At 42.9% G+C, this 13,850-nt stretch overlaps 2 protein-coding genes across 3 annotated transcripts; one reads left to right on the forward strand and one right to left on the reverse strand.

Moving 5' to 3' along the window:
* Window positions 1-352: 352 nt before the first annotated feature.
* Window positions 353-10,332, reverse strand: LOC6738071 (patatin-like phospholipase domain-containing protein 2). 2 transcript variants are annotated; one of them, XR_001599755.3, is made up of 8 exons: window positions 9,834-10,332; window positions 2,171-2,853; window positions 1,942-2,108; window positions 1,764-1,872; window positions 1,540-1,628; window positions 1,207-1,475; window positions 976-1,109; window positions 817-856 (listed from the first exon to the last, which is right to left on the reverse strand). XR_001599755.3 is itself a non-coding variant. In XM_016169541.3 (7 exons), the coding sequence occupies exons 1-7, from the start codon at window positions 9,991-9,993 to the stop codon at window positions 672-674; spliced, it is 1,662 nt and encodes a 553-aa protein (XP_016031898.1). In that variant the 5' UTR covers window positions 9,994-10,332; the 3' UTR covers window positions 353-671. The 2 variants fall into 2 exon arrangements, 1 of the variants encoding a protein (XP_016031898.1); XM_016169541.3 differs by lacking the exon at window positions 976-1,109 and having other exon boundaries at window positions 353-856.
* Window positions 10,333-10,806: 474 nt separating this feature from the next.
* LOC6738072 (tudor domain-containing protein 3) lies at window positions 10,807-13,768 on the forward strand. The gene is made up of 4 exons (XM_002084850.3): window positions 10,807-10,944; window positions 10,997-11,081; window positions 11,156-13,294; window positions 13,394-13,768. Exons 1-4 carry the CDS (start codon window positions 10,910-10,912, stop codon window positions 13,682-13,684), a joined length of 2,550 nt encoding a protein of 849 aa, XP_002084886.2. The 5' UTR covers window positions 10,807-10,909; the 3' UTR covers window positions 13,685-13,768.
* The last annotated feature ends 82 nt before the right edge of the window (window positions 13,769-13,850 follow it).

Raw genomic sequence — 13,850 nt, forward strand, 5'->3', positions numbered from 1 at the left:
AGGTACATAGGGGGTATTCCATTCATTTGGCATCGATTCTTTTTAGAACGGTATTCTTTTGCAGTATAAATATAAAAATAAAAAATATAAATATATACAAATATAAAATTTGTATGCCAATTAAATTTAATAAAGAAAACGGAATTTAAAATTGTTAATAACAATGCGAATATCTAGCAATTTATATAACATTCTATAGATAGAAGAAAGAAATACACCGCATCCACATACATTATTCGTCCACATAGTGACGAAGCGCACCATATTTTGTTTTTTTTATATTTTTTCCTTCCTTGAATTCCCAATAAATCATAATTATTTATTTTATGATTAATAAATGCGCAAGCAGAAATTCTGTAAATATTTGTTGTTTATTGTTTTATTGTTTACACATTATCAACTTAAGCTAAACACAGATGGGGATTTGGATGTAATACAAGTCGTGTGAGGGTGACTAATAACAAGAATGCAATTATTCGCTAATTGCCGCTTACAAACTGACGATGATACAATGGCAGCATACGGCTAAGTTAAGTTAGGTACATACGTTGGTCGTACTAAAACTAAATTAGACTAATGGAAACGCTACTAGGCTTTTCGCTTTGCTACGAGCCGCTTTGGAGATGTTTCGTTACAGTTCCTAAGAGGATTGCCCCCCTGCCCATCCCTAATTACCCCTCAATTTCTATATACATGTCGCTGCTGTGCGTGGAGGCCGTGGAGCTAGAAGTCTGGTCAACCTCGGGATCACTGAGCACACTAGCATCTGACTCGGTCTCCAGGTCCAGGCGGGCGAATTGTGGCGCTGTTGTTTTACTATCCTCCACATTTGGTGTATGCGCATCGATGAAGAAGTCTGTGGAGCATGAGAAAGGAAAACAGAGTTTAGTTTAACCATTCCAGAGGAGCGAACTTTATTAAATGAAATTTTGTAATGGGAATACGGGGGAGTGATTACAAATTTGGATCATTTACCTGCCAACGATTTAAAATTTGGACTTAATGCTTGAGTGGGTGAAGGGTTATGGAGGTGCATTTATAGTCGTTTAGTTTGTAAGTGCTTTAAAAGGCTACGTCGTGTAGTTCAGGAGTCGTGGGCATTACTTGTACTGCAAAAAATGTTTGGTGTTGATTCAAATGATACGATTTCTCTACGAAATGATGTGATTTCTGAATTGAAAGTGCGATCGTTTCACAAATACCAACCTGATTCGACGCCATTCCATTCGCTGACCACCGTATTGTGGCTGTGCTGGTGGGGATTGGGGTGATCTTCGACGGATCCTTCGTAGATCTGCAGATCGGTGGCCAGCTTGTCGTGCTCCGTTATTTCGTCAAAGTCAAAGATCTCGGTTACTTTCACCTTGTTCGTATTGCTGTCGGTGTAGTAATAGGCATATAGAGCGTCGTTGTGCGTGGTCATTTTGAGGACATGCTCAAAGTTGTCGACATCGTCCTCTAGCGGTGTGGCTCCACTGAAAAGAACATAACGATTAGTTAAACGCTTCTTTGGAGGATTAATCCTACTGCTTAGCTTACCATTCATCCACAAGGATGGAAACACGGGGTCCATATAAGCGGCTGGAATGAAGAAGTCCTGTGGCATCGAAGTGGGGCTGGTCATAGAGCTGCAATAAAAACACATTAGTTAGTATAATTCATTCTTCGTAAAACAAATTTATGAAAATGTGAGCGACAGCCTTAATGCACTGCAATTGATTATTTAAGCAAATGATCACAATGCAGGCACCTAATTAACTTACCGTGAATTTATTTAGCAATCGTATCCGCATGGCGTTGTTCAACTGCAGAATAAAGTCCTCCACCATTACTCTGGCCTGCTTGGTCAATTTGGGCGTCAGTGCTGATATTCTAAATATAGATGAAATAGAAAAAATAGTTAAATATGCAATATTCCAACAATGAGAGATGGGAACCTACTTTGAAATGGTGGCCAGCAGAAAGTCCATGGGCACTGTGGCTGGCAGGGAAAGCAGCTTAATGCCGCGATGCTTGAAGATCCAGTTGGCCAGACCCTTATTGGCTTGTTCGATATAGTCCTGGATGACATCCAGCACCGTTTGGGGCATGTTTGAGCTCAAAGCGTCCTGGAAGAGTTAACAAATAGGTTAGTGAAAGTTTATTTAAGAGTTACTTGTTAGTGCCTCACCTTTCTGTGCTTCTTGCACTCCCTGCACTCGGGATCGAACTCCTGGGGCTGGGCCACCGTCTCGGAAACCACGAATGTCGACTGAACCGCCACGCAGCGTCGGCAGTTGATCAGATTGTTCCGATGCAGGAATTGCAGAGCATCGTCGAATCCCTGCTGGCAGAACTTGGACAGAAACTCGGGACGCGGCGGGAATAGGATGCGCACGAAGCGATTGATGTTCTGTCTGGAGATCTCGATGCTGGTGTTGGCCCAATTCAGATGGAAGAGCTGCGAGCTCTGATCCCTCGGGCAAATATCACTCTCGCCGCAGAACGGACTCACCGTAATGGTGTTCTCGTCCAGAATGGGCAGATTATCCGAGAAGGCACCATCCATGTAGCGAACGCCACGGAATCTGGGCGGCAAGATGCCGGAGAATCCGGGTATGAAGCACGCACACAACAGCGCCTGCAGGACCTCTTCCCGGGACTCAAACTCCGAGATGATCACGTTTTTGCCATCGTACACGCGGGTTAGCGAAATGTGCAGCCGTCCATTGACCCGCTTGTGAGCATCGTCTGGTAGATGCTTCTGTAGACCCTCCAGCAGGCAGGTCTGGATGTTGAAGGAGGGACTGAAGGGACCCAGGGAGTAGCGACGAGCTTCGTTCACGACCCTAAAGAAGTCCGAAGTCATGCTGCCTGGAAAGCACAATAAAAAAAAGGGGAATTTTTAGTAAGAATTGGCATTTTAATTGAACTTTGGCTTGAACTTTGCTGCGAACCCCCAAGGCATTTAGAGAAATTTTAACTGCTATTAACTCAGAATCTTTAAAAGCGCACAAACCTCTCTATTAATTAAAAAAAAAAACCCAACTTGGAACAGATCGTTGACTGTGTAGTGTATACCCTTGCTAATCGAGCTTATACAATATGTATATTGATGTTTTCGGGTTCACTGGGCTATCGCCTCATCCGATTGCCGATCTACGTGTGATGATGCCCGCGGCTTTTGCGTCATTGTGTCATCCAAAGGGTCAAGTGCTGCTCTTGGCAGTGTTATTGTTGTTAGCCATTTCCCGGCTCTCGTTTAATGGCGGGGAAATGACGTACGAACCTTGGAGTGGCTCGAAAGTGTTTGTCTTGTTCTATGTGCCACTCGACCCCCAACACAGTTTATGGCGCTGATAAGCCACTAATGAATTATGGATCCCACCATATGGTACAACTTGAGCTCAACAATGGGGCAGCGAAAATAGGTTATTTCATAGTAGGGTATCGTACGATTCGAGAACCTGTTCTTCTAGTTGATTATGGAAGTCAGAAACATGGTTTCGGAAATAGATTTACATACATATGGTCAAGAAACAGAAAAGCCATCATTTGGCAAGTTAGTAAAAAGGGCATAAAGTGTTTGGTTGTTATCTAAATTGTATATTTGTGTAGTTGTGAAACCCATTTGAGAACCTATGCTCCCACATTGTACCCATAAAAATAGAAGTTTCGCGTGCGCCATGTGCCTTGTTGATAAGAAATCAAGTTCCCCGCGCAGTGCCACACGATCGAACTTTCCAAATATTTTGATTAGATGCATGCCGAACGGCCTACAACAATGATTATGATAAGGTTATTCCGAACACTATATAGTTCGTTATTATATTCTATTCAATAAATTGACGTAAATCGAAAATCAGGCCATCAGACAAGATGAAACGCGGAATAGCGAAAGCTAAGGTTGGGACCCATCCCAAAACCCCGGAATTATGTCACACGATCGATTCTATATATATACATATATATATATAGTTGGGAACAAGCATAGTTAGAACAAACAAGTCACATAACGCTCGCTTATCAGTTAAACTATTTAAAGCTGCTATGACATTGAACACCACTGTTGTTCTGGCTGGAGTTTGGAACCACAAAGAAACCGTGGGGGTCCCAATTCCCGGTCTTATATCAAATTTGTTTTCGCCATTCCGCTTTTGATTGTCAGCGACAATAATAAACTAGGGAGGAAAATGCAAGTAAACAACGCTATCACGTTACGTGCTGCCCTCTTAATTATTTGTTTTTGTTTTGCTTAGGCAAACCAGCAACTGCGTGTAAAAATGAGCTTTATTTATCAACGGAAACAGAATCAGAAAAGTGGGCGTGGCTGCTCTGGGTTAAATCAACTCGTTTAGCACCCATAACAACCTTCGAAGCAAAGTACAATCGCGGGTAGAACTGCACCTCATTTTCAAATTATATATTGGAATGAAAGTGAGAGAAGATTCAATGAAACTTTGAACTGCAATGTAATAACAAATTACGAACTTGCTACTGAATAATTACTCCCTAATGATGATAATAATAACAATAACTCAAATATTATTGCATACAACCTGTAAACATGTAGATAAACCCATTTAAAATTTCCATTTTTAGCCTTGCACACATATTTTACATTTTAAAGCACGCAACTAATCAAAATTCGGTTAAACTATTTCAAAAACTCATATTATGAAACTTGTGCGCATTTAAGTAGTTAAAACTAATGGGTTATAGTGCCATGACCGCAACTGTGCGTGAAATGTACAGTAGGGCCGTCTAATGTTATGTGTAACGTAACCGCAAGTCAAGTGCAACTAACGCCCACTTTGGAGGCCGGCTGAATAACGGCAAATGGAAAATGAAGACCAAAACGAGACGAAATCGTAAACAAAACATAACGAGGAAAACGGCGAAGCGAGCACTAAAGCCACATGCATGCGCACACACATACACAAGCGCACACAGCAAACAGCTGCACCAAAAATACCATTTCTTTTGGGGGCTCGACTTCAATGGATAAATAAACCAGTTTCTGGAGAAAGAGAGGAGGGGGAGGGGGAGGGAAAAGGGGGAGTGGCAGTTGTTGCTTTCCACGGCAAAAGAAAAGGCAACAAACTCTCAACGAAAGGGAGAGAGAGAAACGCGACACGCACACACCCCCAATTTCCGCGGCCTGACCCCCAAAAGTCAAGTTATTTCCGCTCTTCGCCGCTCTCTTCACTTCTCACAGGGCACCCAACAAAAACGAATAAGAAACATCACGTGATATTGTGGTTGTATTCAAAAAGAGCACGAAAACCAGAATACCATACTTATATGTGAATATGTATGTACATAACTATGTAAGTGCTACATATGTTTACAGTGAGCAAAGTAATTATGTTTACACTATTCTGTTTTGTTTATTTTGTGACTTGTAAGACTTCTTTATTTCGATATTTTGAATGCAATATGTTTACATTTGGATTCTTGTTTTCTATTTGGCGATGACTTACAACTTTTATTTTATGTTTTCTTCTGTTGTTTTATTACAGCTAGACAACTATTTTTTATTGTTCAGGCCATTGCATTTCTAAAATCTCCCATTTCGGTAAGCCCGAGTAATTTAAAACTGTACATAAAATCGTTAAACATTTTAAGCTGTTATGCTTGGCAACTCACTTTAATTAACATTTGAAATTAAATTTTATAATATAAATATGAAATACATATATAAACTTTATAAATGCCATTTAAATACTCAATTTTTTAGGAATTTCATATATCTAAATGTTTTAATTATTTAAATGTACCTAATTTTATGCCAAGTTCACATACTTATCACCTTGACTATGCAAGTTTTCTGAGTGCCTTTTATGCAGCCGTTACACAAATACATTTATTTATATAGGTCACATTGCAATGCCGTGAATTCTCCTCACTTGGCCACGGATTTTTGGAAAGCATTCGTCTGTTTCGCTTTCCTTTTTTTCAGGGTGGTTTTGGGAGAAAGGTGGGATGGAATTTTATCCACGAAATGTGGCAGCTGCAATTTTGGGTTTCGAAGTATAACATTTCGCAGAATGGATAGTGATTACATGCAAGTAAGATACAAAAAGATGTAAAGGTTCTATTTGTAACTTTCTCAATTATGAATGTATTGATATGAAACCCGAAATCTTGATGTATTATAAGGTATTGCACTTCGATCAACCAATACAATACTAATAATACAAGCTAGTAACTTTATATAGCATTACTATTCAAGAAATTCGTTTTTTAAAACGCGGCTCGTGACCAACTGTCATCGTGGATTAGTTTTGTAAGTGTGTCAATCAACAATAATGCGTTCGATAATGATGAGAAGCCCCATTTGCATGGCCGATTGATTGAGCGGAGGAGATCAGTGGAAGATACGCCACGTATAGAGGACCCCGCAGAGCTGATAGCATTATGTACATACATATGTACATACTGTTGGGCGAAGACCCAGCTGCGAGCCACATGTAAATGTGCAGATAGTGTGTGCTTTGTGTGCTCTAATCATCTGGCAATAGCAATAGGAAATACGTCAATCGAATGCATTACATATAGGCTGTTGTACCGCCATCCATATAGATAGCGATCAATTTCGAATCAAACAAAGAGCTCGATGTGCGACTCAAATAGCGAAACTGCACTTGACTCATATATTTTTGCATTACCAGCTGCAACGAAATCGAACGACCATTGAGAAGTCCATATACTACGTAAGCGAACTTTTGATACACCCACAACTTGGACTTTAATCGACGGAAATCGGCAACAAAACATGACTCCCCCGTGATAACGTGCCCATAAAGGTAAATCGAACCGATAAGCAATGAATGTATATGTACATCCATACAAAAGTACGATCGTGCCCGCATGCGAACAGCACGATGAATTGCAGTTGAGATTTCTAAAATTTCCAGATAGCCGTACCCACTGAAGGTCGGCCGTTGGCTTTCCCACTTAAAATAAACGTAGACTTAAAAAAAAGACATAATGATCGTATTTACAGATTTGCATTTAGAAACGAAGCTTACTTGGGCACCGGAACAGCGTGAAGAAAAGGGAAAATCCATCAAAACACGGCAATTTCCACCAACTGATAACGATTTGTTTTTAAGGGCTCTGTCACTAAGTCAAGAATTGCAATTCGAAGAGGGAAATTGCGATTATCTGAAGTTGCTAGCCACTTGGCGGTGAAATGGGAAGATATCTGCCAAATATATATATATATATAGATGTGTATTTATGGCATATATATAGTTATATAGTGGTAGAGTCGTCATACGATACGGTGACAAGTTCGCGTGGCGATCCGCAAACTCGTGTTCAAGTGCCAACAACAAAGAGGAAGTGCGGTGAACAGCCAATAAATAGGGCCATAAAAGAGCCGTCGTCATGAATGAATGGGTTTATAAAGAGTCAGATGAGGTGTTTTTCCAACAACCTATCTGAATAACCCTTGGATTGGAGCAGCTATTTCGAGTACAAAGCAAATGAAGCGGGCGACAATAGTAATAGAATTAGCAAGTTAATATTGAAGTATCTAAGTATGAAAGTATCTAAGTATCTAAACAGTGTGGATTACATTATTTCGAGTAGAAAGGAAGTGCGGTGCTTCACAATGATAACTCAATTTGCAACATAGTTTGCTCAAACTGAGTGCATTTCTACTCCATTTATCCTATATAAAACCAATACAAGTAGCACCTTTTTCGTGTCGCACTGTTGGCAAAACCGAAAACGAGTACGAACTTTCACAAATCTAATCTGTCGGCGGAACAGAACGTCTTTTGTCTGTGGAAACGCTTCTGTACTTTTTTTTATACCTATACCTACCTACCTGTACTTGGGACCCGAAACTGCACAACGGATTTTAAAGTCCAAATTAGACACGCTGCGTGCTGAGTAATCAAAGTGGCCCTACATACATAGATCAAAATGCAACCGACCAACTTTAATTGCCGCAATTAAAGTGGAAAAACTGAAATTACAGGAAAATTCTAGTACCTGCCGCAGCTGCACGGGCTAACGAACTTTCTACCAGCTGGGGATCAAGATCAGGTAGTTCAAAAGTGAAAACCTGGATTGCCACGCAGAAGATGCAAACGAGAAAAGTCCAGAATGGCCTTTATAAGCTGCTAAGATCTATTGTATCTAGGAATCTCATAGATTGAAACGCGGCTATGATCTATTGTATCTGCGAATCTCATAGATTGAAAGCTTCCTTTGAAACGCGTTTTACTTATATTTCGGGGTCAGAGAATCCCAATTTTAGAACGTAATATGCCGATTATGGCCACATCAATGGTAGCAAAGTCAGGGGAAATTGAGCATGTTAAGCCCCTTGGGGTGATGATCATCTATCATCTCCTCTGGGACAAAAGCGAGCGAAATGCCGATTGATTATTTTAATGATCGAATGATGCTGCCTGCTGCCCCTCCTCTGCTGACGTTATTCCAGATTATAGCTAACGATTACCCTGGTCAAGCGATAAGCCATATACACAGATGCATCTGGACATTGTAGCCCAGTAGCCATGAGTAATCCAGCTGACTTTTGTTGTGCTCCCTCGCTAGTTTTGAGTTCCCCAGTGATTGACATGTTTATACCCACGATACAAACGAAGCGTTACATTTGAAAAATCGACAACAAGAACAGGCCCATTATGTATGTATATATTTCGCAGTTATATATAGACCCGATTCCACAGTGGCACCACTTTTGCCATCGAATTCCTAGGCGGCTTTCGATGAACGCGCCTCCTAAGCATAAACAAAATATACATATATACATACACATGTATAAATAAGCACCCGACCTTCAAGCATCTCGATCAAAATAGGTTTTGTGTGCATACAGTTGCGGTCAGAATTATAGTGCCCTATAGGGCGTATGAAGGATATGACTTTATCATTCTGACGCACATTAAATTTAATCAATTCGCGGAAAAAACGCAATTCTAAATCACAGGTCCAGTTTAATCTATTTAATTAAATATTGGCAATTGAAGATAAGATTGGCAGTGAGTGATTTTATCTCCAATTTAGACTTATAAAGTTTCTTGCTAATCTCTTGGCATAAGTATTTCGTGAAATTTGAAAATTTAGATTTTTTAAGTTCTTGTAACATTTTTGTACTGCGTTGCTATTCATTTGCTCACAACTGTGCTTGTGTAGCCCAACCATTTGCCCATATATTCGGGTGCCGCTTTACAAAAGTGCGTTGTCCCGGGCTAACGAAACTTGTTTTTCTGTTTTCGTAAGGTTTTTCAACTGCGCCGCAGTTTTCTTTTGAGCGGATGGGACGAGCCCCCTTCGAAATTGGACAAACACGCCCAAAAACACACTCACACACACACACACTATCGCAGGCAATTATGAAAGACCCCCATTGACTTCCTAGCGACCTACAAACGCAAACAAGCTTATCAATAAAATTCAATTCAATGCGTTTTATATTGAGCCTCGCAGCATCTTTCGCGCTCTCCCACTCCCACTCGCACTCTTTCTCACTCCCACTCACAGAGTCACTGAACTGCCCAGTGGTTGTTTTTGCACTCAGCTGTTTTGCGAATGCAAGTGTGAAGAGGGGAGAGAAGTAGAGAAAACACTAGAGGGGTGCAGAAAATATTCACGGGGGTTTTCCCAAGCAGAAAACATTGTGCAAAGGCCAAGTTCAGACGCGGAGTGTGAGAAGAAACAAGAAACTTAACGAATTAAGATTTATGCAAGGCAAAATACAAATTTATTTTTGTTTCGCCTTGGATAATCGCTATCATATAGTTGCCAAATTCCAAAGATTCCGAAATCCCCCTTCGAGACCCGCCCATGTAAGCAAGTGGGAAGAGACTTACCCAATGGCAAATCGCAGAGGAGACAGCAGGCGGCCAGGGAACCGGCCGAAGCGCCTCCAATCTTCTCCAGCAACAGATGCGGTGCATACTTCTTGAAGCAGACGGCCACTCCGACGTGGTAGATGCCCAGGAATCCGCAGCCAGCGAATGATAGATTCATGCTTTGGACTCTGCGTTAGATTCTATAAATCGTTCGATGACTGTTTGTTGTTGTTGCTAATGCGTCACTGGTTTTTTCTCTGTTATATGTATTTTCTCGCACTTTCCACTGTTTTCCTTCGCGGATTTTAGTCGTTGCAGCTCCTTTGATGTAACAATTTCTTGTCGCGTTTCGAAATAAATCTCGTTTGGGTTTTCAATCACTGTGTTTGTCGGCTGGAAAAATTACTCCGCTCTCGAAATGAAAAGTTGTTGCTCGCGAACCGTTATTTATTCGCTCTGCGGATGGCAGCCCCCTTTTATACATTCTTTGCGGCGCGGTGTGACCGCATTTCATTCGCATTACCACCTAAACTAGAACTGGCATTAGAGTGGCTGCGCGTATAGGGTACTCTTTTTTTTGTGGAGACACTGTTGTTTTCTTTAATATGCTAAACGTGTAGAGATTACGACTTGCAATCAATTTATTATTCCAATTGCTTTTAACTGAGATATATACCCTATCTCATAGGTATAAGTATATACCTATATACCTATCTATCAAATATATATATACGAGTATATGTGATGCACCCAATTTGACCATTTTTCGATCTCGTCGCACATAAGAATAACAAATTTATATGAAATTTAAATCAGTGGTTATGCAATTATTCAAAAAACAAATATACAAATATTTAAATATATGCAATATGCAAGCAATATTTAAATAACTAAATATATACAATATGCAAGCAATATTTAAATATTTCGATTTTATGAAAGCATTTAATATTATTAAACAACTTAAACTTAAACGATAGTAGTATGCACCTTCAGCCGATAGTCGTCGCACAGCACACCACTAGCGAGTACACACATCTAATACTTTTGTCATCCCTAGCTCGGAGTTGCAAAAAAATCGTATTCATGAAAAAATGGAATTAGGCAAGAAATTACGAGAAGTCGGGTGGTAAGTACGAATTTAAATTGTAGCATACAATTTTGTTTAACGACTTAAGCAGGCACCTGACAGAAGAGGGCATTAAAATCGTGACAACAGCCGTCGGCAGCGAGGATGTCCGCAAAATAGTCAATGATGCTCTGAATGTGAGTTGTAGGCGAACCGGCTGGTCAGCATTCTATGTAATTATTAATTATAACCTATTACTCACGCTTTGCAGCGAGATCTGCGCGATATCGGCGGTGGCGCACTGCCCGCGAAACGCGAAGATGCCACTTTGCCCGGTAAAATTGTGCTGCAGGTTCAGCGTGTGCGAAATATTGCCGCTCCCAAAGCGAATGAGGAATCGAAGGCGGCGCCACGCCTCCTTCAGTTGGATCTAAGTGATGGGCAGAATTCCATAAAGGCCTTGGAGCTGGAGCCCGTTCCCCAACTGAATCTCAATGTGGCTCCCGGAAGCAAGATCTATTTCAAGGCCGAGAAACTGCAGCTTTTGCAGGGATTCCTGCTGCTAAAGTCCAGTGAGATTCAGCTGCTCGGCGGCCGTGTAGATGCACTCTACGAGAAGTGGGATCTGGCCAGGACCATGATGAGATATGCGCGCAGTGGGCGCCCCTTGAATGGGACATCAGCACCACCCCCGTGGGTGGCATTTGGCCGAAAAATCGATAGCAACGCCGAAAGCGAAATGAACTTCAAGAGCCTGGGCTCCACGGGCGACAAGGACAAGACGCCAAAGGAGAACGAAGAGTTCAATGCCATGCGCACAGAGGCCATTGCCGTGGCCAGCAAGGCCGGCGGCAAGAAGATCTTTGGCGGCGGTGGCCAGAACATTATCGATCACAATGTTAAGAAGATCCTAGACAAGGGCTTCAGCGAGGAGGAGGCCCTTAGTGCCTTATCTGCTACCCGAAACAACTTGGAGCGTGCCCTATACAATCTAAAAAGACGCAATGAAGCTGGCGGAGTGGGTCCGATTGAATCCGTGGGTCGTCCGGGACGCGGAGATCGTCCGCCCAGAGAGGGAAAGCGCGGAGCTAGCGCCAAGGACGAAGTTGAAGCAGCCAAGCCGGCTGCCAACACCACGCTGTTTGATTTCCTAACCAATAAACTGCCCGCCAAGGAAACACCGGCCGCTAGTAATGCAGAAACCTTTGCTGCCGCTCCGACTGCCCCACCCACTACCAATCATTTCAATCCATTCAAGCAATATGGAAACTCGCGCTTCAGCGAGTCCGACAGCAAATCTTCAGCTATGGGCGGAGGCGGCAAGTTTGCAGATCGTTCTAGGTTTGAGAACAACGTATCGAGCAGCTTTGCCGCACATCGTGGTGGACATGTTGGTTCGTCGCGAGGCGGTGGCCGTAACCGAGGTGGCGGCAGGGACGAGAGGCCACCAAGAGAGGAGCGATCCTACAGGGAAGACAGGCCTCCGAGGGAAGAAAAACCGACGAAAGAGGAGAGACCACCGCGAGAGCGAGGAGCCTTCAATGATCGTCCAGCTGGACGTTACAAACCAGACACGGCAACCGTAAAAACCGCCAATCGCAATGGCTCGGATAACGCACCGGTGAAACCGAATTCCGAGATTAAGCCAGATCATGAAACAACCAATGGGAAGGACCACACTGGCAACCGACGTGGCAGCGATCGAGGCAGCAATCGCGGAGGCTCCAATCGAGCAGAGAACGGCAACGCCAATGGCAACAGACGTAACAAGCCGGCAGCAAGCTCAATTTCGGCGAGTTCAGTGGCGAAATCAACAAATAGCGCTGGCGATGATTTCAACGCCCGCTTGAGTAAGATAACCGAGGAAACAGCTAATCTCAAGGTGAGCAGTGCGCCCAAGCGAGAGAATCGACGTAAGCAAGGAGGACAGGGGCAGGGACAAGCCAATCGCCTGGCGGGAACGGGCACAGAAACACCGCAGCAGCAGCAGCCAGCTCAGTTGCTTTCGCAGAAGCCAGAGAAGGCTCAAACCAACCAAAAGCATCAGAATCAGCATCTCAATCCCAGGCACAATTCGCACGCGAACTACAGTCAATTGCCGAATGGCTACACTTACGATCCCAGCAAGATCATGGGTTTCCAGAGCAAGGAGGCCAACGAGTTTGCCATGAGCCTTCTAAAGAGCCAGGGCGTCACACTGCCCAACCAAAAACAACAACAACAGCAGCAGCTGCAGGAATCGTCACCCACGTCCTTTGGCCCCGTTTCAGCACCTGTTTCCCGTGCGCAACCTGCTCCAGTAGCTGTGCCACAAACTGCGCCAAGGGAGCAGTTCGGCATGGTGCCAGGCGATGCGTGGATGTGGCAGAAGGGCGACTTGTGCATGGCCAAGTATTGGGACGATGGAAGGGTGAGTTTAGGTCGATTAACTGGAATTACATTCGCAATAGCACAAAGTATTCAAATTGATGTATTGGACTTAACTTATCATTCCTTCTTTACTTTCCAGTATTATGAGGCTGAGATCACGGGCGTGTCGGAGAAAACTTGCGTGGTCTTCTTTATGGGCTATGGAAACCATGAGGAGGTGTTGAAGGTCGACATTCTGCCCATCACCGATGCCCAGAACAGACCACTGAGCAACTCAGCGCAGCAACAGCAGGCGCATCTGCAGCAGCAGCAACCGCATCTGCAGCAGCAGCAACCGCATCTACAGCAGCAGCAACATTCACGCTACCGCGGAGATCGTCAGACGCAGCAGCAGCAAGTCTACGTGCCGCCCCACAAACGAGAGCATTGAGACAACATGGTAAAAGCCTGTTAACAACGTATTTAAATCAATTAAAATGTTTCGAATAAACAACTTTACAGAGTATTGAAACTATGAGTACGTATTTTGTAATCTGCTGACATTCAAATAATTTAAAGCATATTGTTAATTACACCTTACTTTTGAATTGAATACG

The sequence above is a fragment of the Drosophila simulans genome, chromosome 3L, assembly GCF_016746395.2.
Source record: "Drosophila simulans strain w501 chromosome 3L, Prin_Dsim_3.1, whole genome shotgun sequence".
NCBI lineage: Eukaryota > Metazoa > Arthropoda > Insecta > Diptera > Drosophilidae > Drosophila > Drosophila simulans.